Consider the following 24,436-nt stretch of genomic DNA (forward strand, 5'->3'; position numbering starts at 1 on the left):
GGTGTTTGATATAAGTTGGTGCCCATAGCTCATAGCATTTTTATGGCTTCTGTGACAAGCCTTTATTCTGAATAGGTTGCTTCAGGGGTGAAAGAATTGGCATATGCAAGAACCTGAGACCCATGAAAACTGACATTAACAATTTTCTGGACTGATCCTATGGGGTGGCAGAGATGCCTACCCATTCCCAGTTAAATATTCTCTACAACCTACAGCCCAAGACCCAATGCTCCTGTTCTTCACCAGTAAGAAGAATAGCGTTCTTTTTTAAACATAGCTTAATCAATACCTGTATGCATTAAGGCATTCTAGTCTCTCTCACACAAACTTGTTACTGTAATACACTGATTAAAAGCTCAGATTTTTTTTTGGACATGTACATTCAAAACTTTTCATTATCTCATGAAACAAAAATTAAGAATCTTTTAAAATAATAAATAGAAAATATTTATTATACAGCATCATCAAGATCATTTTGACAAAAAGGCCATTTTAATCAAGCATTTGACAGGCCAAAAGAAATAACTTTTACAGGAAGCTTAATAGCTTGTACAGCCACATACACGAAGGTGAGTTCTTGCCCTTTAGATACACTTTATGTATGTGTATGTTTACAGTTTTTAACAATTACAAACGTAGAGCTACTATACTGAATTTCAAGAAAACTCCTACTCATGATATTATGATTAAACAGTAGTAAAGTCAGTGCTTAATGTGTTCAAATCAGCTAGCTCAGACAACCAAAAATTTGCCATAGGCATACATATCTATATATCTAGCAATCATTTTGTCTTATCTAACTCATGTCTTCAAAGCACTAGCCCTGTTGCTATTGGTAGCAACATAAAACATCTTATAGTAATAATAGGTATGAGAATATATAATCCTTTGCTAGTATGCTTATCAAGAGACAAATCTTTGCATTTTTTTCTTATTTCTTTAATCTATCTACAGTTTAAAAAAACAAAAAACAAAACGGTGAGCCAACAAAAACAAACCAGCAAACCCAATGCCATCTTTAGGTTTGACCAGAGACCTCAATCTTTCGACAAAGATGTAGTCGTTTCTTTGGGCAAAGTCAATTCATGCTTTTCACATCAAGATGATAATAGTAATTGGCAACAAGTCATATTGAAAGAAATACCATAAAAAGAAAAGAGTAAGGATTAAATATTGGATCTGATTTGGGGTACCAGCCAATTCTTTTAATGCTGCTGCTATATAATTAGAAAAATAACAAACACTTTAATAGAAGAATTGATTACTGGCAACAGGCATTTTTAGACTAAAAATGAAATAAAAGGGGAAAAAAGTATAAATATGAGGAATTCAGAATAATTCTGGCAGAAAACATACAAGACCTATGACAAAAAGCAATTATGTAATTACGTTGGCATGAAAAGAACACTTCACAAATATCAAGAGAAAATAAAGTGTAGAAGTTATGGAACAGATCCTCAGCTGCAGTCAATCAAGCTATGACAATTTACAGCAGCTGAGGGTCTGCTCCATATGAGTGGCCTATATAACACAATATCAAATATATAAAAAACAAAAACCAACCAATGAAATGAACCGAATCAAACCAAACAAACCAGAGTTCATTGAATTGATGCACTCAAGCCACAAGAGTTGGATCGGCATTTTGAACCCCAGAACATTTAAGAATGTTTGGGGCGGGGTTTTGGTTTAGGCCCATCTCTGGCAAATGTGTGAAATGTGGAGAGAAGAGGGTGTGAAGAAGGACAGAAACAGAGAAGCATAGAAATGAGCATTAAAAATGAAAAGAGCAGAAAGGAAAACCATACAGGCAAAATGGAAATGGAAGGAAAAAACACAGACACTGGGAATAAGACGTGTAAGTAGAAGAGGCTGAGAGGTAAAGGACAGATCTGAATAGATCTGGATCTTTGTGTAGATCCACATTAAGCACTGATGAAAGTTCTTGTCTCAATATGATTTTATTTTTAACTATCTGAAATAACTAGAAATGGTCTAAATACTTTTTCCAGTCTTGCCTTTATAGTTTTAATACTGGCATGTGCAAGATTTCTAAAACAGACTTTTTATTTTGGTTAACCACACTTGTTTCAAACATTTAAAGTAACAAGCTCTCAAAGCACTAGTTATCAGTAGCATATTTCCACATAATAAAATATCTGCAAAATAAAGCATCTATTATAAGGGTAACAACCGTCTTAGCTTATATATGAAAAATGTGTTAGCACAGCATACAAACTTTCAAAGATCTATAGTATATTTGTAACAATGCTATAAAACATGATTGGAACATAAAAATATCCATGTATATTTGTAAGACAATCTTCCAGTGGCAGTTATTAGACATTACATTTCACACATACTATACAGACACACACACACCACCTACTCTCATTCTCTTGCTTCTACAATGGATTTTATGACTCACGATAAAGAATTGCCTTTTTGTTTAAAGTAGTAATTGTTGCTTTAAGTATACAGTTATTTTTGATGTATTTGTTCCTATAGTAACACAAAAAACAATGTAATCACATGGCAAATATATTGTATTATGAAAGGTTAGTTGGTAAATATTTTGCTACTGTAAATGTAATGTAACAGTTTAGCCACATGGCTTGCAATCTTATACAAAAGGGCAGTTCTTCTTAGTACTCAGAACATTACAAGTACTACAACAAAGGCTCTTTTAACCAGACCTCTTGAATCTTCATCACAAAAAATGTTGCGATTATCCTGGCCCCTTTTCAAAATCAGCACAAGTTAAAAAAAATCTATGTGAGCAACTGATTGTTCTGACAAAATTCTTTTAAAATCGTATGTCAGCATGTTATCTTTGCTTTCCCCAACAGACCACTACAGTGACTTGCATTTGCACTTTATCCCACCTACTAAACCAGAAAAAATATAAACTCTCAGACAGAGATCTCTTCCCTTGTTCCTGCCACACCCTGCCCCTTCCAGCTCTTGCGTCTGCTGCTTCTGTACGAGATGAAGAATTACAGCCATGAGATGTGCTAATGACTTATCCATGGTTGCATTTATCCAGAGTCATTTCCAAGCATTACCAAGAGTGTGAGTGTGAGTGATTTTTATGTTTACTCATTTTTTTTTGCTATAGAAGTTGTTTATTGGGTTTGTGCTTTGTCAGAATTTCCTATTGTCTTCTCAAAGTACAACACTTTCATTATTTTTTTAACAGCTAAATAATTTAAGCCCTCAAATAGATCATTTTTAGTGCAGGTTACAGTTTTTGTCCCATCACATATAACATCACATTCTGCTTTCTCATGCTGCCCCACCCACACGTCTTGGTTCTCTCCCCCCTCCCCCCACCAGCAATTTCCAGTTGATAGCAGCCAAAGTCCTCCTTGTTCACACCTTGATGTAATCCTCATTCTACAGGGTGGAGGAACTTTGTTTATAATCCCTCAGGATGACCGAAGCATAGGTCACGTTTGGGGGGGTGCAGAGCACTGACTCTGAAACTGGGGAGCTGGGCACCGAGCTGCCAGAAGCCACCGAATCTCTGAAAGGAGATGGAGGCGTCAGTGCTGGTGAGTCTTCCAGAGTCAGTTTGCTAGTCGCCCGCTCCTCTTCCTCCTCCTCCTCCTCCTCTTCCGTGGTCTCCGGCCTCTCGTATACATATCCCTGGATGAGCTTAAACTTCTCGCTTTCCACCTCGTCAGCCGGCGGTGAGACTGGCTCTTCACTGAAAATGGCCATCTGGAGAGGAAGAACCTGCTGTTGCTGCAGTGGAGGCTGGTAGAGGACCCTCACTCCATTCCCTGCATTGGGCATGGGAATCACAGAGTTGAAGTCAGGAATGCCGGTGGCAAACTTGTTGACCACGCCTTGCACCTGCTCCACAATATATCTCTGCTGCAGCACCAGACTCTTGGGGGGCTGTTCAGGTAAGAACAGGTTGGTCTCTTCTGCCGTTGCCTGAAGTGGGGGTGTTGCTGTCACCCGCCTGTGCACCACCATGGAAGGGCTGCTGGGCTGGCTGAAGCGCACTGGCTCACTCTCTTCTTCCTCCACCACATTGTAGAGAGTCTTACTGCTGATATCTGAAAAAGTCAGGCTCTTGCCTTGGCCATGGTAACTTTTAGTGAGGGGCTTGATTACTGCTGTCTGATTGCATCCCGTCTCCTTGCTCGTTACATGCATTGAGAGTCTGTGCCACATGTGTTGTCCCTTGGGAACATGTCTTCCACCTGGTTCAGACCATGACACAGACTTTCCATTAGAACTATGAATAAAATAAAGATGGGTTTATTTGCATTTACAATATGCACACATGTATAGCATAACAAACAAGCCTGGAGAAATACTTGGCTGCCTTGCCTCATTAATCGGTTCCCTTGCTAGTCAGATAATCTCAGAACCAGGCACAGAGAAATACTATGAAGAGAAACCATGATTTATCTTAAAAGCAGCAATTACCACAATTTGCATCTGAATCCAATTATTCCCTGCCAGCTACTGATCCTGCAGCCAAAACAGAAAACCTGACATTGAGGGCACCGGAAAGGTTACCCAGATTTTAGGCATGGCAGCTATTTTGGTTTACATCTAAGTTTGCTTGCTGGATCTTACAGGGAAAAATAACAGGCAGAGTTCTAATTAATGCTGACTGCTGTTTACATGAAACATTTCCAAAGTGATGGAAGAAAAACAAACCACAGTCTTAGCCCTTGGCATTTAAAATATTGATAGCAGAAGGTACTGCTAATAACTCTTTCTGTCCTGTTAGCCAACACCTTCTCCCTCTCCCTCTCCCAAATTTAGACATACATTAAAAGTCCCAGATATTAAAGGATTGGAGGGCCTTCCTAGAGGGAAATCCAACACTCTGCTACACTTTTATGATTTGTGAACTCAGACAGGAAGAGTGGCTCTCTCCACCCATCCAGGAGCCCTATCAAAATTAAGTGGGACATCATAGGACTAAAGCTTTGTTAATTGCCCTATCCACCCATGGAGAAGTATATGCACCAGGCCTCATCCCATTGATTTGAATGCTAGAAAAGGGAAATCAAAATAGCTAACAGGAAGATTTTTCATCTCTTTGCTGTTTGGACTCTTACAAGGGCTGGAACAAAGAAACAGAAAAGCAAAGATTCCCAGGGTTGGCCTGGGGTAAGCCCTGAAAAGGCATTTAATGCTGACAGATTACTACATCTCGCTCACCTTTTGCAACCCTAGCCCAGTGGTAGGCAACCTGCAGCCCATCATCTCATCCACGCATCGAGACTCTGCAGTTCTGCCTGTCTAACTGGCTCTGCATGCGGAACTGGAAGCATTTAAAAGAATGCCAGCCTGGAGGGTCCTGGACTTTAATCTCTTACCTAGCAGCCTCAATTTGGCCTCCAGTTTGGTCTCTAATACCTTTCCCAACGTCATTGTTATCTACATGTACCACAACCACCAGCTCCTCCCCAAGAGTGCACATAACTCTGACTAGATGCGATGTTATCTGTCTAAGTGTTCTCTCCTCTTTGGAGCATAGGAGCTGGAACTAGGGGTGCTTGAAGTGGCTTCCATCATATCCAGGGTTTACAGTTTGGTTCAATGCTCTCAGCACCCCCACTATACAAATTGTTCCAGAAACCCTGCTCTGGAGCCCATATTTGTGGGAATGGTGACAGGATGCAGGTGCAGATCAAAATAATCTGAAAGGTATAACTGAAAATGTCATTCACACAAGACAGCTGTAAACAGGCTTTGTTTTTGACCTACTGCCTACAAAGAAGGGTCAAAGGTGAGGAAGAGTCAAACTGGACCAGACAGGCATCAATGCAATAAAAATGCAAGTCTTGCTTATTTTCCTGAAACAACATTAATAGGGCCTATATTTACACCTCTACCCCGATATAACGTGACCCGATATAACACGAATTCGGATATAACGTGGTAAAGCAGAGCTCCGGGAGGGGGGGGAGCGGGAGGCGGGGCTGCGCACTCCGGTGGATCAAAGCAAGTTCGATATAACGCGGTTTCACCTATAACGCGGTAAGATTTTTTGGCTCCCGAGGACAGCGTTATATCGAGGTAGAGGTCGACTAGCTTTTGTTGAGGGTAAAAATATAAATTTCATGCATATAATTATTTTGGTTTTTCTGATTTTTTATTTTTGATAAAACAATGTACTATGACCATTGTCGTTTTAGACTTCACACAGACTATTCAGAAGAGGTGATACAAACTTCAGCCTTTAAGAAAAAGAACTGTAGTGATGAACGGTGGATAGGCGTTGTCAAAAATATACTGAGTAAGGGTCCTCTCCGATATGGTGTGTCACTTTAAGGGTCACAATCTTAATGCTGCACAGTAATCACCTAATGTATGAGAACTGAGTTAAAGAGATTTAAGGTGACACTCCCTTGTGGCTAGGAGGAGGATTTACAGTTATGTTCTCTGACCACACGTGTTCCAAAGGTGAGTGGTGGGTCTTTTCTTTCTGCCCCCCCTATCTTTTGCCAGAAAGAGGAAAAAAACCTTGGTATACTGGGTTTTTCCCCAAAGCAGACCAGTAGAGAGAACACTGTACTTTACTCTTCTAATTTGGCCTAAGAATAGGCACAGATGGCTGAGCACAAATCAATTAACTCAGACAGCAGAACACACCACAGTCCTGTGGTAAATTTTTGGTCTGTCCCAATATCAAATTGTACCAAATTGCAGACCCCATTTGTGAAGCTCAACAGCTGACCATGATGATATCACTACTCCAACTGTACTTTTTCAATATACAGCCCATTTTTTCCCTTACCCAAGGGCATGACACTGAGTTTTGCCTCAAAACGGAACTGTTATTTGCACAGTTGCTGTTTGTAGTAGGTTTGGTGACAAGAAAATTAATCAAATCTATTTATTGTTTGTTAACTGCAGGTTTTCTAACAACCCTTCTAAGAGCTAGTCATCAGGTTGAGCTCAGTGCTTTGCAAGATTTTGATGACATAAAGCCCTTTGAATCATCCAGGAGCTACAGGTTTAACGCAATGTCTACCCAGTACAACATATCTTCTGAATACCATTTCTCTAAATCCCTGCAGCTAAGACTGTCTCTGTGCTGAATGTTCAGGCAATTTCACGCATGTCCTGTTGACACAACTAAGATGAGCTTATTTGTGCTTTACTGCCTGGGATATGTTTTGAGTGAGCGGCAGTTTCTCCTTCCTTTCCACATCAGATATGTCTTGGGCAATTTGTGTATTCTAGGAATAAACCCCAGGATTTTTCCTTTTTGTGTGTTCTCCATATGCTCCTCTGTTAAGTAATTTGGACACCATAAGCTGCACTGGCTGCCAATATCTTTTCACAGAGAATTCAAAGTGATAGTTTTAATTCATAAGCCCTAAATGCCAGCTTTTCTGCATACTCCCTGTGTGATGTTGGGACAAGCTTTGATTACTAAATGCATAATAATTCCCTATATTTGTAAAGATAAATTCATGAATGTTTTTGAGTGATGTTACGGTGATGGGAACCATATAGATAGATATATTAAGATAAGTGGTTTGTCTCATGGGTGACTGCCTCTTTATTTGTCTGATATTGTTACAGATATAATCAGTAAAGGAACCTGGGCTTGATCCCTCTACGTTTAAGAGAAGGTGATACATGCATTTTCTGAATCCTTAGCTTTGGAATTCACTCTGCTTCTCCCCGCAATATGCCAAAGCCCTGATTTGTTAGCCTCTCCAAACACCCAGGGGAGAAGGGGAGTATCTAATCATGCTGGGATGGGAATACAGTAGATTTGGCCTATGCCTCGTATTATTTGATTTATTACTAGTATACAGGAAATTTCATAACTAGGCTGAAGGGCTCATTAATCTTGCAGGGAAAGGCAGAACAAGAATCAATGGCTGGAAGCGGTATCCAAACAAATTCAAATTAGAAATAAGGCACACATTTTTACCAGTGAGGATGATTCACCATGTGAACAAGCTACCAGGGGAAGCAGTGAATTCTCAATCTCTTGTTTTCAGTTCAAGACTGGATGCCTTTCTGGAACATATGCTTTAGCCAAACAAAAGTTTTGGGCTCAATATAGGGGCAACTAGGTGACATGTAATGTCCTGTGATATACAAGTAAGTCTAGATGATCCAATGGTCCCTTCTGGCCTTAAACTCTATGAATTTATAAATCCTGAATTATTTTTATGCAGCTTGAGACATGGCTATCAAATCCATCAATAAAAGATAGGCCCAAACCAAAATCCAAGGTACTGAGACAGTTCAAACCTTCTCTATTTTTGATTTATTGTCTTATCAGCATTTCAGAAGATGAATGTCAGCTACTGCCCAATCATCAAGCAAAGAACCCCTTAGTGGCAGAGCTGGGGCCATTTGACCATTTATATCGCAGAACTAACCCTGCTGCGAGGGAGGGATGTTATTCTAGGACAGTGCCGAAGCAGATATCTTTGTACAAGGGTTACCACCACACCCCTCATGTACAGGTTACCAGCCCTTTCAGCCCCTAAAGAAGCAATTTATATAGCAAGTGAAGTCTCTTCTTAGTGCAGTTGTCTTTCCCATCCTAGGAAGGCTAGCAGAACATACTCTGCTTTCCTTCACGTCAGGACAATGAATCATTCACAATGCTCCTTCCATCAAGATAGTCTCTAGAGTAAAGTATCTCTGGCATCAAAGGGGATAAGGGACAAAGGAAAAAAACATTAGTCTCATCTCCAAATCTTGTATCCCAGTTTGGCAATATTGACTCTGGCCTAATGAAACCCGGAGTCTCTTAACCTAATGGGCCACATCTGGTAGCTTTTCTCTGCAAGATTGATATTTGAGGCATGCTCACTATGGGCTCATCTCTTTCTCTCAACCTAATAAAGGGGTTTTCCCAAGAGTGAGGTAGATACATGCTGTCAAAATCTCATTATAGCACATGTTCAGGTCTTTGTCTGTTTAGTGTACTTGATTATCACCAAGAGGAGGAAATCACAGACTATTTTGGTTTTAGTCCATTTACAATGTAATTTCTAGCTCAGTAATAAGAGACTGTCACAACAGTTTTCACTGTCTGACTCCAGTACTCTCTGTGCTGCTGTATAATTAGAGCAGATTTTAACCTCCCACTGGCATTTCTGGAAGTTTAGTAAATTAAACTAACCTTTCCTTTTTTTATTTTGTAGCACAAAACAAATTGCTTTCCATGCACATGGGAGATTTAATGTTCTATGTAATTTAGAGGGCTATTTTAAATATATCTTTGAAACTATTTGATTAAAAAGTGGGTATATACAAAATGTTCAAACTCAGACCCTGGCTGGCGAAGTACAGTCTAGGGAGAGACTTGGTCTAGTGGTCTGAGTGTGGGAACACAAGCCAAGAATCACTGAATTCTAACCCCTGCTCTGACATTGACTCACTTGGACAAGTCTTCCAGCCTCTCTGCACTACTTATCCTGTCTGTCAAACAATATTATACGGCTTAACCCTGGTCTATACACAAATTTTGTACTGGGTATCAATCACTATGTTGGTTAGGGATGTGGGTTTTTTGTTTGTTTTCTACCGAATTAGTTATACCTATACAGCTCCTGATGTGGACACTGGTGTAAAATGTGCTTATATTAGTGAAACTTATTCCCCTTCCCATATAGTAATAAGTTGTATCAGTATAAGCACTTTTATACCAGTGTAAGTGTACTCACCCTAGGGGTGTGTTGTTCTGGTTTAAGGGTAAGGTATAGTTAAAGTGGCCCAAGTTGTGTGCAGACAAGACCTTACTTACTAGCAATAGTGCTGGGAGGATTAATTAGTTAATAGCTAAGAAGTGCAGACTGCTAATTATTATCACTAGCATTCATTTTTAGTAGTTTGAATCAACTTCACCTGAAATACAAGACCACTTCCTCTTTTCAACTATCTGTCTAGCAAAGAGTGAATGCACCTTTGCCCTATAATTGTGTTGGTTGTTTGGGAAGGTTCACCAAATAATGTCCAGACTTTATGGGTTGTTTGTGAACTGCTGTCTTTGACTATTTTAAGTGACACTCACAGTGTAAATAGTGTTATTTAAGTGTGAGTGTCACTTAAATCACAGGGCATTGTTTCAGCTCCCAAGATGGATAGCAAATATTAAAGAATAATAATGAATAATTACTTATGCATTTCTGAGAAATAATTTGTGCTGAAAATTCATGAAAAGTTCAGAATTGTGAATATTTTTCCTGAATACAAGGCAAATCCTCCAAATACTCAAGAAAACGAAGAGCAGTGAATCAAAGTGAAAGTAAGTCAATGCTTTCATTTGTGAAAATATTTGTTGTGAATCTGATAGGTATATCTCCATATATTATCTCACAGAACTGGAAGGGACCCCAAAAGGTAATTGAGTCCAGCCCCGTGCCTTCACTAGCAGGACTAAGTACTGATTTTGCTCCAGATCTCTAAGTGGCCTCCTCAAGGACTGAACTCACAACCCTAGGTTTAGCAGGCCAATGCTCAATCCACTGAGCTATCCCTCCCCTTTTGACCAGATTTTCTTCTTTTGACTAGATTTCTGACTAACACAACAAAGTTCTGAATTGTAGTGCAGAGAAAGAACAGGTCCTACTTGGGGGATTATTGAGCAATAACTAGAGTAAATTTAGAAAAAATAACTCTTGATAGACAAAGTTGTTGTTGTTGACAGGACTGCAAAGTTAGTAGATGAAGGGAATGCAGTAGTCGTAATGGGCCAGATCTTGAAGTGATGTGAATCAACATAGGTCTCTTCACATAAATGAAATGGTCGGTTTGCACCAGATGAAAATTTGGCTCCACAAGTTTAAATTTTAGTAAAAGTGTGTGGTGCTGTTGCTTATAAAACCTGAATTTAAAAATGAATTCAAATTGGCTTGGTTAGTAACATCATCACAGACTTAAAACTGACTAAAAGGCCATTAACTATAGCAATGTATTAAGTTGTGGGATACCATGGGGAGCAGAGTTAGGGCTGATTCAGTTCATATTTAATATCTCCATTAATAGTTTAGAAAAGAGGCTAAGCAGCATATTAATGAAATCCACTGATATTAAAATGGGAAAAGCAGAGAACACCGTTTAAGACTGGGAGATAACGTAAAGGAACTTAGAGAGCTTAGAAATAGACAGAAAATAACTAAGTGAAGCTCAGTTTGGAAAAATGCAAAATAACACAGCTGAGGAAAGATAATTTAACATTAGTGGGAGATGGAGGTCTGGAAAGCAATAATGTTAAAGAAGACTTGGGGCTGATACTGAATAGCAAATCTGCCATGAATTTGCAAGGTGACATGGATAGAAAAATACCTATGGACTTTGCATATACAAAAGCATCACTCCATGGAGCAGTGGTCCCCAACCTTTTCCATCTGGCGGGCATCAAAAAAAAAAAAAAAAAAAGCCGAGTGCTGCCGGCAGAGCAAAAAAAAAATCCGACCAGTATGCGGGCGCACTTAGACGCCCGCGGGCACCGCGTTGGGGACCCCTGCCATGGAGCATGGAAGTAACAGTCACTTCCTGTAGACCAGTCATATACTAAAGTTAATAAGAGTTTTGTCATTGATTCCAATGGGTCTTTTATGGCTCTTGTGCAAAACCAAATCAGTTCTGGTCACCATATTACCAGAAAGATATGGAGAAACTGGAAGGTTTCAGAGAAGAGGAACAAAAATTATCAGAATCTGGAAAGGATGCCATATAAAGGAAGATTAAGATAGCTAAATATGCATAAGTTGGCCAGACATCATGAAACAGACTTCAAATATCTAAAGGGCTTTACCACCAAGCACGGGAGTAATTATGTAGTGTGGTACCGCAACATATAGCTGAAAGCCATGGGATGAAATTAGCCAAAACTGTGGCTTTTGCTATGTGACACTAGTAAACCAAGTATCAGAGGGGTAGCCGTGTTAGTCTGAGTCTGTAAAAAGCAACAGAGGGTCCTGTGGCACCTTTGAGACTAACAGAAGTACTGGGAGCATAAGCTTTCGTGGGTAAGAACCTCACTTCTTCAGATGCATCTGTTGCTTAGTAAACCAAGTGTCAGCTCTGGCCAAGGCCATAGGCATTAGGTAAGAACTGACAAACTCATAGCTGGAAACCAAACCAGCTCACCTGTATGTTAGCTTTGTTCAAAATAGGTATTAGTCTTATAAGACTGTATTTAATGTTTAGACAAGTGATACATTATTCTCACTTGTAATGCCAGTATTCCATGCTATAAGAAACTATGTAAGCTGTGCTTTATAACTTTGAAAATATTTACTCTGAACTTGTGAACCCAGGCTTGGGAATCGTCCCCACCACCACCATTCAAGAGCGCTATCAAGATTAAATGGGCCATTAAGGAACATTGCAGCACAAAGGACTGGTGAAATGGCCCTATTATACCTTGGAGATGCTATGTGCAAGGGAGCTTGTCTTGTAGACTGGAAGACTAAACGTAAAAGATAAAGGTCTCTTTGCTGTTTGAACTCTCACAGAGCCAGACACTCTAAACTGAAGCAAGAGATCCCCCAGGAAAGACCTTTTGAATTGACAGATCACTACAACTCTGTCACTATTAGGATTTAGATTGCAACTCACTTGTGTGCATATGTTTGCTTGCTTTAACCTGTAAATAACATTACTTTTTCCTAGTTAATAAACCTTTAAAATAGTTCATTACAGGATTGGTACAGGCGTTGTCTTTGGTGTAAGATTTAGGGTACCAACTGATCTGGAGTAAGTGACTGCTCTCTTGGGACTGGGAGCAACCTGACTATTTTGTGACTTTTGGGGAAAGTGACCATTTATCACTGACTCCTGCTTGCCTGGGTTCCAAGATAAACTGGAGAGCTTAAGGGGACTGACTGGGACTCCAGGATAAGACTGATTTAGTCATCCAGGAGTTCACATTTGTTAGTGGCTTGGTGAAATATAATTTATGGAACATGCCACCAGTTTGGGGAGTCTGCCCTGTTTCTGACAGTCTACCCTGAGGTTGGCACTCATGGTTATGAGCCACTTCAGACTGCATGACATTCTTAATAGCAGGAAAACTTCCTGATAGTGAGTTCTATTAGCATGTGGAACAGTCTTCTAACAGAAAAGGTGAAGGCCGATTGAGTCAGACATATGCTTGGACAACATGGGGAACAATTCTGCATTGGGAGAGAGATGGACTAGGTGATGTCCTATGTCTTTTTCATCTCTAACCTGCAAGATTCTCCAGGATACTCTGAGTTTTGCCTTTTCAAAATTTAACTAAAGAAATCTTAAAAAGGCCGTCAGATATGTTCTAAGCTGCCCTTACTGCTCTGTCACCGTTTTGAATGCAAACTCAACATGGTTGCCACAAGAAGCTATAAAATCTGATTGTAGAAGCCACAAGAATACCTCACTTTTAAAATGGTGGTATTATATACCATACTATGTAAACAATCAGACACAAGAAGGAGTCAGGGTGATATGGGTGTATCTGAAAGTTTTAGTAGTGGTTGAGTGACTCTGGATAAAATAAACCCAAAAACTCTTTGAATTTCCAAATAAAATAATATGTCTAATTATGCTTAATTTTTATGCCCCTGCATTTCTAGGTTCCCTCTAGGATATGGGATGGAGCTTCCTAAGCTGTTGTAACTGGGTGCAAAATACCCAAGGCTAGATATGGCCCAGATCAAGAAAAAGTGCAGGTCTCTGTTTACTGTTTACATACAACTGGAAGGGAGGGAGTTGCAAAGTTAAGGGTTCCATTTTAAAAAGGGGGACCTCAAATTCACACATGTACTTATTGCTTTATTTCAATTTCTGGGAGTTGGTGAAGTTAAAGAGGGGCCCTTCAGGAAAATCATCTGCTCTTTATGAACCCATCTTAACCTATTACCACCAAAAGCCATTTTTAAGGCTCATTTATTTTTTGATTTTCCATTAGTGGTAGGTCTCCTGACTTATACTGGCCGAGGATATTTTTTACTATTTTTTAAAAAGGGGCAAAAATAAGATAAAAAAGCTGCTGCCTTTCCTTGCATAGCAGAGTTTTATAGTGCACCTTTGTACACTTTTTAGAATTTTTATTGTTGCACAGTTCTCTATTTGCCTCCTAATGGCAGGTCAATATCAATCTTCCCATTTCTTAATCAATCCTCCCTGATGTGCAGTTGGGACTTTGAAGGACTTGTTCTAGATCAGAAAAAAAGGGCATGTTATCTTTGGAGTGAGAGTTGATGAGAAAATATTTTGCCAATCCTTAAATTGACTTTATAAAGTTTGCCTTTCATTGAGGCAAATATGGCTGCTGACAAAACACTGCAATACCATCACCATTTACATCAAAATACTCTTGCAGTATCTGATGCACCATACCATATTTTTTTCTATTAGACAAATCAGAGGGCTGAAAACTATCATTAGTGCTGCTTGTCAGTAGTATGGACTCCTGAAAGGCGCACAGAAACACTGGAATGCTAAATTCTATGACACTTCACTGACAGGATGGTGGAGATAAACTGTAGCCCCAATTATAAGTAGCTTTGTATATTGCCCAAAATTGTTGTGCAAGTGTATAAGAAGTGGACTTCCACCTAGTCACTACGCTGTCTTCGCTGGTGCAGCAAGCAGGGTTATAAAGGAAAAGGCTAGGAGTGACCACAGACTTTTTGCACAACAGCTAGCATATTTTCAACAATAGTCTCATATTTGCTTAGAGGGTTACTGCAAAGGTTTATAGCTAATAATCTGACCAACCATAAAACTGTTACAGTATTTTGGGTTCTAAATAAAAATAAGATGCAGAATAAAAAAATTCTCATGTCATTGCCTTAAAGAGATACTTTAAAAACCCAATAGCCATTATAGGCTAGATCCTGCAGATCTCATTCATACAAAGCTCCTCGTGTCTTCCCTATTTTTGTGAGTCCCACCAAACCAGTGTTTTATGTTTTCTTTGCTGGCTCTACAGCAGCAGTTCACTAACAAGTGCTGTTAGCAAGAGCAGTGCACAGCAAAGATGTCTTGTCATGAGTCAGCCACTAAAGAAACTGAAGTTGTCAAAAGCACACAGGATAATCTCAACTCCATGCAAAATGGTAAAAAGGGAGAAAAAATGCTGGCTAAATGGAAAAAAGATAAAATTAGTATGGAAATATGTATTTGCAAACTTGTAAGAAGGCATTTACAGACAAAAGTGAAGATAATGAAAAATGAAAGCTCTAAAAAAATTACTCAACCGTGTCCTCTAAAGAATGTATGGACAATCAGATTAAGGCATTGTGCAAAACAGGGCACATAAGCAAATTCCCCATCCTTAATGGCATGCACCACATTTGTCCCATTATTAGAAATGATAAACCCATGAGAAAGAGAAAGCAAGGGGTAAAACCGCTATTTGTCATGCAGCTTCTCTTACACATTCACTGCAGTGTGGGATTTTTCAAAGCTGCACATGTGCCGACGGACACTGGCTGGTGGGCGAGAATTCTGGCTGCCTCTTCCTGAAGATTGAAAAGAAAAAGACACCCAGTGAGTGGTTATACACATGTACACACATGGTGGTTGTACCACTCAATAGGGTGCCTGTCCCTGATCTAGTCCCAGTCTTCTCTGGATCTTGCCATTCCTCCTCCTCTACTTTATTTTGTGACGTACTGCAACTTGCAAAAAGATTTTTCCTTTGCTACTGCATGACTTGTTTTCAAGTGGCTTCTCATGGTGTTTATACTCATTCTCTCTACTGATACCATAAGTACTTAAATAGCAGATGGCAATGCTGCTGTGCATTTAGTCTTCGATGAAAACTCTCCCCTGGCCTTCTCCAATGGTACAAAAGGAGCAGTATGCTCTTCTTATCCTTTAAGAGGTTTACTATAGGCTTTTTTTAAAAAAGTATATGCTTAGTTCATACTTTTCTTCTATGGCTCTTACTTCAATAGTTTGCTTTTCTCAGTGTTACCTTTCTCTCACTCTGGCTACAGTAAATAGTCATTGGTATTCCTTACATGTGGATCTTTGTTTCTCATGGATATAACCGTGCTTTTGAAGGGTAGGCATAAAGTTTAGGCTCTCTTAGATGATTTAATGCCTCAAAACTGAAAACTGGTCGCTTTGGATGTTAACACTGCAGATAATGGAAGGCAATTTGCTCTTTCATTTCTTCTCCCTGCTGTGCTATATAGTTAACAAAAGCAGATGCAAGCTCCCATGCTGTCTTTCACAGAACCAAGAAAAGAAAAAAAAAATGCTTCCACAAAAATTTCACGTACTTTTGCAAGTGGAGTGTAGGGACAGAATTCTGCAAAAAGTTTTAGTTGGGTTGAAAATGAAATGCAAAACAAAACTCAGCATTTTTTGTCCACAACGAGAAAGTCATGGTGAGCACTTGCCATATCGTTGTTTATCCCCATAACAAAGGGTCGAAGAGTGGCATGTACAAATACTGCATATTCAGTTCAGCTTCTAACGATTAAAACAAATCAACTTTTCTCACAACACACTGATGTACAGTACCACGGAGTGATGTATACAGCAATGCATGAATACTTGGTTTGGGGCTGTAAATGCCTTGAGATTACTTCCATGCTATTATAAATAGATTGCAAGTAAAATTTGCTATGGAGCTATTTCTCAGCACTCAAACTATCTACCGTAGAGTTTCTTGAATAATTAAAACTCTTACCAGCAATGACAAGATCCCTGAGATTTGGAAACTTCAAGCCAATCATAATTGGGAGCTTAGCTACTGTGACCTCTTCTTCACCTTACTAAATTCACAAAGATTATAGAGCTTCAGATTAACAGAACAACCAACGTTTCTATAATTATTTTCCATTTTCTTGGTTTATTGGCAGAGCCAATTGCTATATTTAGTGGACAACATTGTGAATTATGCCTCATTGCTGATTGCCTTGTTAAAAATCAGAACCAGTAGTATATTCAGTCACAGTGGCTGATTTTACCAGATATTTGACAATATGCAACCAATTATTTGAGACCAAAATCTAGTTCTAAATACAGTCCCATCATATGTATTGCTTCAGCATGCACACCATGTATACAAAAGAGGACACAATGAAACAAAAGGATCTGGTCTTACACCATTAAAAACAATATCAAAACTTCCTTTGACTTTTAAGTGTGGCATGGGATCGAGTTGCTTTTGAGGCAACTGATTCTATTGGATCTAGTCTAGACATTTCGCTATCATTTGGGGGATTTTTTTGAATCTTCTTTCTATTCTATATTTCCTCCTACCCTGATACATCCTCATGATGACTTTTCCCATTTTCACACTCTAGGGATATTTTCTTGCAATGAATTCCTCATATACAAAAGTGGGAAGGGTACAGACTTCCAGAACCAATCAAAAATCTCCCTAATACATTCAGAAAGCATCTTTATTCTTTTGTCCCAATGGTGGCTGGGCCATCTTAAGAGCTGTGTGTCTGGCCACGATCAAAAATAGATATTACAACCCCCTAAATGCCCTCTACATTTTGTTGGAAAGGTGTGTTCCTTTCAATTCTGTCGTAAACTGTTGTGCAGTGTTGCTGACACTGTTAAGTAGGCTGTCATATTCCACCAAAGTGGTGGCAATATTCAGTGTAAGCCAAATGATCCCTATATCACATATTTCAGAGTAACAGCCGTGTTAGTCTGTATCCGCAAAAAGAAGAACAGGAGTACTTGTGGCACCTTAGAGACTAACAAATTTATTAGAGCATAAGCTTTCGTGGACTACAGCCCACTTCTTCGGATGCATATAGAATGGAACATATAATGAGGAGATATATATACACACATACAGAGAGCATAAACAGGTGGGAGTTGTCTTACCAACTCTGAGAGGCCAATTAATTAAGAGAAAAAAAACTTTTGAAGTGATAATCAAGCTAGCCGAGTACAGACAGTGTGATAAGAAGTGTGAGAGTACTTACAAGGGGAGATAGAGTCAATGTTTGTAATGGCTCAGCCATTCCCAGTCCTTATTCAAACCGGAGTTGATTGTGTCTAGTTTGCATATCAATTCTAGCTCTGCAGTCTCTCTTTGGAGTCTGTTTTTGAAGTTTTTCTGTTGTAATATAGCCACCCGCAGGACTGTCACTGAATGACCAGACAGGTTAAAGTGTTCTCCCACTGGTTTTTGAGTATTTTGATTCCTGATGTCAGATTTGTGTCCATTAATTCTTTTGCATAGAGACTGTCCGGTTTGGCCAATGTACATGGCAGAGGGGCATTGCTGGCACATGATGGCATATATCACATTGGTAGATGTGCAGGTGAACGAGCCCCTGATGGTATGGCTGATGTGATTAGGTCCTATGATGATGTCACTTGAATAGATATGTGGACAGAGTTGGCATCGGGGTTTGTTACAAGGATAGGTTCCTGGGTTAGTGGTTTTGTTCAGTGATGTGTGGTTGCTGGTGAGTATTTGCTTTAGGTTGGGGGGTTGTCTGTAAGCGAGGACAGGTCTGTCTCCCAAGATCTGTGAGAGTAAAGGATCATCTTTCACTTGCCACATAACCTCAGCCATGCTGAACACAACGCCATCTACAGCCTCAGAAACAACCCTGACATCATAATCAAAAAGGCTGACAAAGGAGGTGCTGTCGTCATCATGAATAAATTGGAATATGACCAGGAGGCTGCTAGACAGCTCTCTAACACCACATTCTACAGGCCATTATCCTCTGATCCCACTGAGGATTACCTAAAGAAACTACACCATCTGCTAAAAAAACTCCCTGACAAAGCACAGGAACAAATCCGTACAGACACATGCCTAGAACCCCGACCAGGGGTATTCTATTTGCTACCCAAGATCCATAAACCTGGATATCCTGGACGCCCCATCATCTCAGGCATTGGCACCCTAACATCAGGCTTGTCTGGTTATGTAGACTCTGTCCTAAGACCCTACGCTACCAGCACTCCCAGCTATCTTCGAGACACCACTGACTTCCTGAGGAAACTACAATCCATCGGTGATCTTCCAGAAAACACCATCCTGGCCACTATGGACGTAGAAGCCCTCTACACCAATATTCCACACAAAGATGGACTACAAGCTATCAGGAACAGTATCCCTGATAATGTCACAGCTAACCTGGTGGCTGAACTTTGTGATTTTGTACTCACCCACAACTATTTCACATTTGGGGACAATATATACCTTCAAGTCAGCGGCACTGCTATGGGTACCCGCATGGCCCCACAATATGCCAACATTTTTATGGCTGACTTAGAACAACGCTTCCTTAGCTCTCGTCCCCTAATGCCCCTACTCTACTTGCGCTACATTGATGACATCTTCATCATCTGGACCCATGGAAAAGAAGCCCTTGAGGAATTTCACCATGATTTCAATAATTTCCATCCCACCATCAACCTCAGCCTAGATCAATCCACACAAGCGGTCCATTTCCTGGACACTACTGTGCTAATAAGCGATGGTCACATCAATACCACCCTATACCGGAAACCTACTGACCGCTACACTTACCTACATGCCTCCAGCTTCCATCCAGGACACACCACACGATCCATTGTCTACAGCCAAGCTCTAAGATATAACCGCATTTGCTCCAATCCCTCGGATAGAGACAAGCACCTACAAGATCTCTATCAAGCATTCTTAAAACTACAATACCCACCTGCTGAAGTGAAAAAACAGATTGACAGAGCCAGACGAGTACCCAGAAGTCACCTCCTACAAGACAGGCCCAACAAAGAAAATAACAGAACACCACTAGCTGTCACCTTCAGCCCCCAACTAAAACCTCTCCAGCGCATCATCAGAGATCTACAACCTATCCTGAAAGATGATCCTTTACTCTCACAGATCTTGGGAGACAGACCTGTCCTCACTTACAGACAACCCCCCAACCTAAAGCAAATACTCACCAGCAACCACACATCACTGAACAAAACCACTAACCCAGGAACCTATCCTTGTAACAAACCCCGATGCCAACTCTGTCCACATATCTATTCAAGTGACATCATCATAGGACCTAATCACATCAGCCATACCATCAGGGGCTCGTTCACCTGCACATCTACCAATGTGATATATGCCATCATGTGCCAGCAATGCCCCTCTGCCATGTACATTGGCCAAACCGGACAGTCTCTACGCAAAAGAATTAATGGACACAAATCTGACATCAGGAATCAAAATACTCAAAAACCAGTGGGAGAACACTTTAACCTGTCTGGTCATTCAGTGACAGACCTGCGGGTGGCTATATTACAACAGAAAAACTTCAAAAACAGACTCCAAAGAGAGACTGCAGAGCTAGAATTGATATGCAAACTAGACACAATCAACTCCGGTTTGAATAAGGACTGGGAATGGCTGAGCCATTACAAACATTGACTCTATCTCCCCTTGTAAGTACTCTCACACTTCTTATCACACTGTCTGTACTCGGCTAGCTTGATTATCACTTCAAAAGGTTTTTTTCTCTTAATTAATTGGCCTCTCAGAGTTGGTAAGACAACTCCCACCTGTTTATGCTCTCTGTATGTGTGTATATATATCTCCTCATTATATGTTCCATTCTATATGCATCTGAAGAAGTGGGCTGTAGTCCACGAAAGCTTATGCTCTAATAAATTTGTTAGTCTCTAAGGTGCCACAAGTACTCCTGTTCTTCTATATCACATATATCTTCTTTCAAAAAATTTGGTACCCTGTCCATCTTTGTACTGTGACACCATGATTAAAAGACCATTATTAAGAGCTCTAGTCTCCCACTGCAAGATATAGATACTCACCAGCCATTCAAATATCCTGTAGATAAAGAACAAGCTCTACTGTGTGTTAAAATGAGTAGTTGCCATACCATAATGAAGGTGTTTAAAATACTATCTAATGCAGACAGGGGTCCACTAGCACAGAGTCTATCAGAGAGAAGCCTATGATAGAGCATGTAGGGCTGCTTAGCTGACACAAGTAGGCCTAAGATAAAACAAGACACGCCTGAACAAGTAACGGCCGAACAAGCCCGAAGAAGTATTGGCTGAAACAACTAACTATTGTGGGTATGTTTACAGTAAACAAGTAGGCAGAAACACCCTGAACCAATACGCTTGCCTTACGCAATCTGCAAAGTGATTGGTCTGTAGGTGCAGGAAGTATAGATGTTAATAGCTCAGAAAAATGTATATGAACTGTGTGGTGTGTGACATGAATTGGAATTGTGGTATCACCCCATACCTAAACCCCCTCCATCTGGGCCTGGCCAGCATGGGCAAAAAGCTGTTACAAAACTAACCTGAGTGACAAGCTGGAGTTGAAGTGAATGTTTGAAATCCCAGACAACTGGATGAAGTGTTCTCCCAGAACTGGGCAAGGTGTTCTGAATAAGCTAAGTGGAAGTCTTGGAGGGAATCCCAACAGAGCAGAGCATTAACTGCTTAACTTAGTTCTTCTAAAGTTCTTTGAAGCATAAGAATATTTCTAGCCAGCTGCTCAGAATTCAGGAAAAGTAACAGGTCTGTTGAAATATGCTGCAAAGAATGGGTCTGACAGAAGAGTTGCTTTTCTCACTATATTTTTCCTTAAGCGTAAATTAATCATCCCATGAGTCAAACAGCTGTGTCAAGATTGCAGGAAAGTGTAAATTGCTATCTGTGATTGTTTTATTTCTGTATCGCTGTGAATCTTGATGTAGTCACCCACAACTCAGGAATTACTATCTCCACTAATCCAACATACCTTAATCAGAATGTATCTGTCCTGCATCCAAGACGACTAATGTGCAGGGCATTGTTATTATTTATCATATATACTGCAGTAGCATCCAAAGAAGAACGTGCAAATTATGGATTTTTCAATCCGCTGGCAATTTAAAAAGCAAAACAAAACAAAACAGCAAAAGTGTTTCAGGTCAAACAAATTATTTTGGAATTTTTGGAAAGCTCAAAAGTGAAAAAAAAATCCATAAAAATAATTTTGGGTCAAACAAGATGTTTAGTCCAATGCCTCCCCCTCCCACCGAAAAAATGTTGTTTCATTTTTGAGCATTTGTTAACATTATTTATTTATTTATTTTAATTGAAGGAAGTTTTGAAACAAAAAGACATTTCAAATTAAAAAAATGTTCAGTTTTGAAAACTCTGAAACAAAACTGAATAATTTGAAATTTCTCCTCCCCTCTCCCCTCAACATGAACAATTTGGCAACTGACACGAATTCGCAAAACATTTTTGGGTCACCAAATCTGCATTTTTTGTGTGTGTGTAAATAAATTTCATCTGAAAAATGTTGCCCAGGTTTAATCCAAAGGCGCAGTCAGGTGCGGGGACCCACTGTGCTAGTTGTCATTGAAGCTATTTGAATGAGTTCTAGGTTCACTCTGATCAAAAGCACACAGGTAGGCACAGTCTTTGCCCCAAATTGCTTAAAATCTCTCTTGAAACAAGTGAGTGCCGTAAACAAAAAGAGGATAGGGTGTTGGGGTAACAATGAGAATATCAAGCTGTTATTTGGGTAAGCTCTGCATACAAATCAATGGTCCTGAATCAGTCAAAAGCTTTTTTTTAAAAAAACACAAATATCCAATTTCATATTTAAAGGGGAAAATATCCCCTTTATGTCAGAACATCATGACTTAAATCATCACTTCATGTTTCACTGTTGAGACCTATTATTCCTTCCACTCCCAAAGGGCAAAATAGCAAGAGTGGCAGAATTTCGCACTGTTCATTTTCTTCCTTTGATCATCTGGAGGTCAGTTGGGTGCTTGTGAATGTGAGGGATTGATAAATAGTATTTGTTAGAGCCAGGCAGGTGCTTTTGTTTGCACATTGATCCCACCATCCCCTCTCAGCCTAAACCCTGGGTATTTCCTAAGTACAGGCTGTGAGGCATGCTGAATTTTATGGCAGTATGCTCATAGAGTTTATGTTTACCACACAGGAGATTCAGGCCTCACATGTGGTTGCCAGTGCCGGATCAAAAGGTGTATGTACAAAAAGGTGCCTTTTGTGTTCTCTGGAGAGACCCGTGGGGCTCGTGCAAGCTATGTCTGGGTTGTTTAGATATTAAATGTAATAAAACTCCAGTGTTTAACACAGTTCAAGGTCTGGGAGTGTAACACTAATATCGATGGAGCTGAACCCATGTTAATAATGGTGAGAAACTTTTAGAAAGTTTCCCTAGTGTAGCCAGAGCCCATAAGGGTATCACCTACTGGTACTGAATAGCAATGTTTGCTTTAGGAGATCTGTGTGATTGTGACAACAGGCATGTTTGTTATAGCTTTACTTCTTCAAAATACAGCATTGATCAACGTACAAATCTACCCACGTATGGGTCCAGGGCCGGCGCTTCCATTTAGGTGACCTAGGATTTGGGGGGGGGGGGGGGCGGCATTTTGCTGCCCTTGGCGGCAATTCTGCGGCGGGTCCTTCACTCGCTATGGGACCCGCTGCCGAAGTGCCCTGAAGACCAGAAGCATGGAAGGACCCCCCTGCCGCAGAATTGCCGACGACGACCGGGAGCATGGAAGGACCCCCGCCTAGGGCACCAAAAACCCTGGCGCCGCTCCTGTGTGGGTCTCTTCACACGCATTTTCTGTTTACCATGTGCCTCATTCAGCTGTCTAATCCAGAATGGATTTTGTATCTGTTTCTCTGTCAAACAGAGCATCACAGGATTCAGATTGACTTTATGTGACCAGTATAAAATCTTTGCCAGAAATTTGGACAACAGCATAAGTTCGGCCAGGAAATATTATGGCCTATCATATATGTAGCCATGATTTCTCATCTTGTGTTTGTTCCATCACAAATTTTCAAAAGGCTCATCACAGTTATTCTCTTGTAGTAAAACATTTAAGCTTGCAGCATTTTGTGACATGTGGCATGCTTCTCAGGAAAGAGAAAGTCCCACCACAAGCTGGCTTTAAAACAGTGGCATGCCTCTGTGGATGAGCCTTTCACTTCACTCAGACATACCACACCACAAAAAATGTTTCAGTCCCCATGTATTTTTATAAGATCTTGCCATCTGTGTTGTCTCATACATCATGTTTTGACAGAGTTAAATAACATGAAGGCTAAGTTATGTTAGTAACTTGCATTGAATTATACTAGGACAACTTAAAATAAGAACATTATTCAAACTACATCTGTCACAGGTTAAAAAATAACACTACATAGCATATGGAGGAGTGTACTCCATTCATTGTTTTATAGACCCACTATCTTCTAGAGACTGTCACAATTTCAGATGGTATCCTCAGTGTTAGGTTTATGTTTATATCTCTAAGTTAGCTGAAAGTTGTATGAAATCACACGTAGGCTGAGAGATCCCTACTGATTACACATCTGAGGAGTCTCCTATGCGTGGCTTATTCTAGCAAGTACTAGTACATGAAATACCTTGTGCTCATGAAATGTGTCACCGTTATACTTGTTTTTTCTGGGAATATGTGAATAACTGAAGCACAGGGATGAAACG

The 24,436-nt window shown here is 40.1% G+C and overlaps 1 protein-coding gene across 1 annotated transcript in view; it reads right to left on the reverse strand.

The window, feature by feature from the left end:
• Positions 1–423: 423 nt before the first annotated feature.
• The window catches only part of GRM1 (glutamate metabotropic receptor 1), a 264,393-nt gene continuing 240,380 nt past the window's right edge, over positions 424–24,436 (reverse strand). Inside the window, exon 9 of the mRNA XM_054024486.1 lies at positions 424–4,249. Coding sequence (XP_053880461.1) covers positions 3,397–4,249 — 853 coding nt within the window. The 3' untranslated portion in view covers positions 424–3,396. The remainder of the gene's footprint in view (positions 4,250–24,436) is intronic.

The sequence above is a fragment of the Malaclemys terrapin genome, chromosome 3 (assembly GCF_027887155.1).
Source record: "Malaclemys terrapin pileata isolate rMalTer1 chromosome 3, rMalTer1.hap1, whole genome shotgun sequence".
NCBI classification, from domain to species: domain Eukaryota; kingdom Metazoa; phylum Chordata; order Testudines; family Emydidae; genus Malaclemys; species Malaclemys terrapin.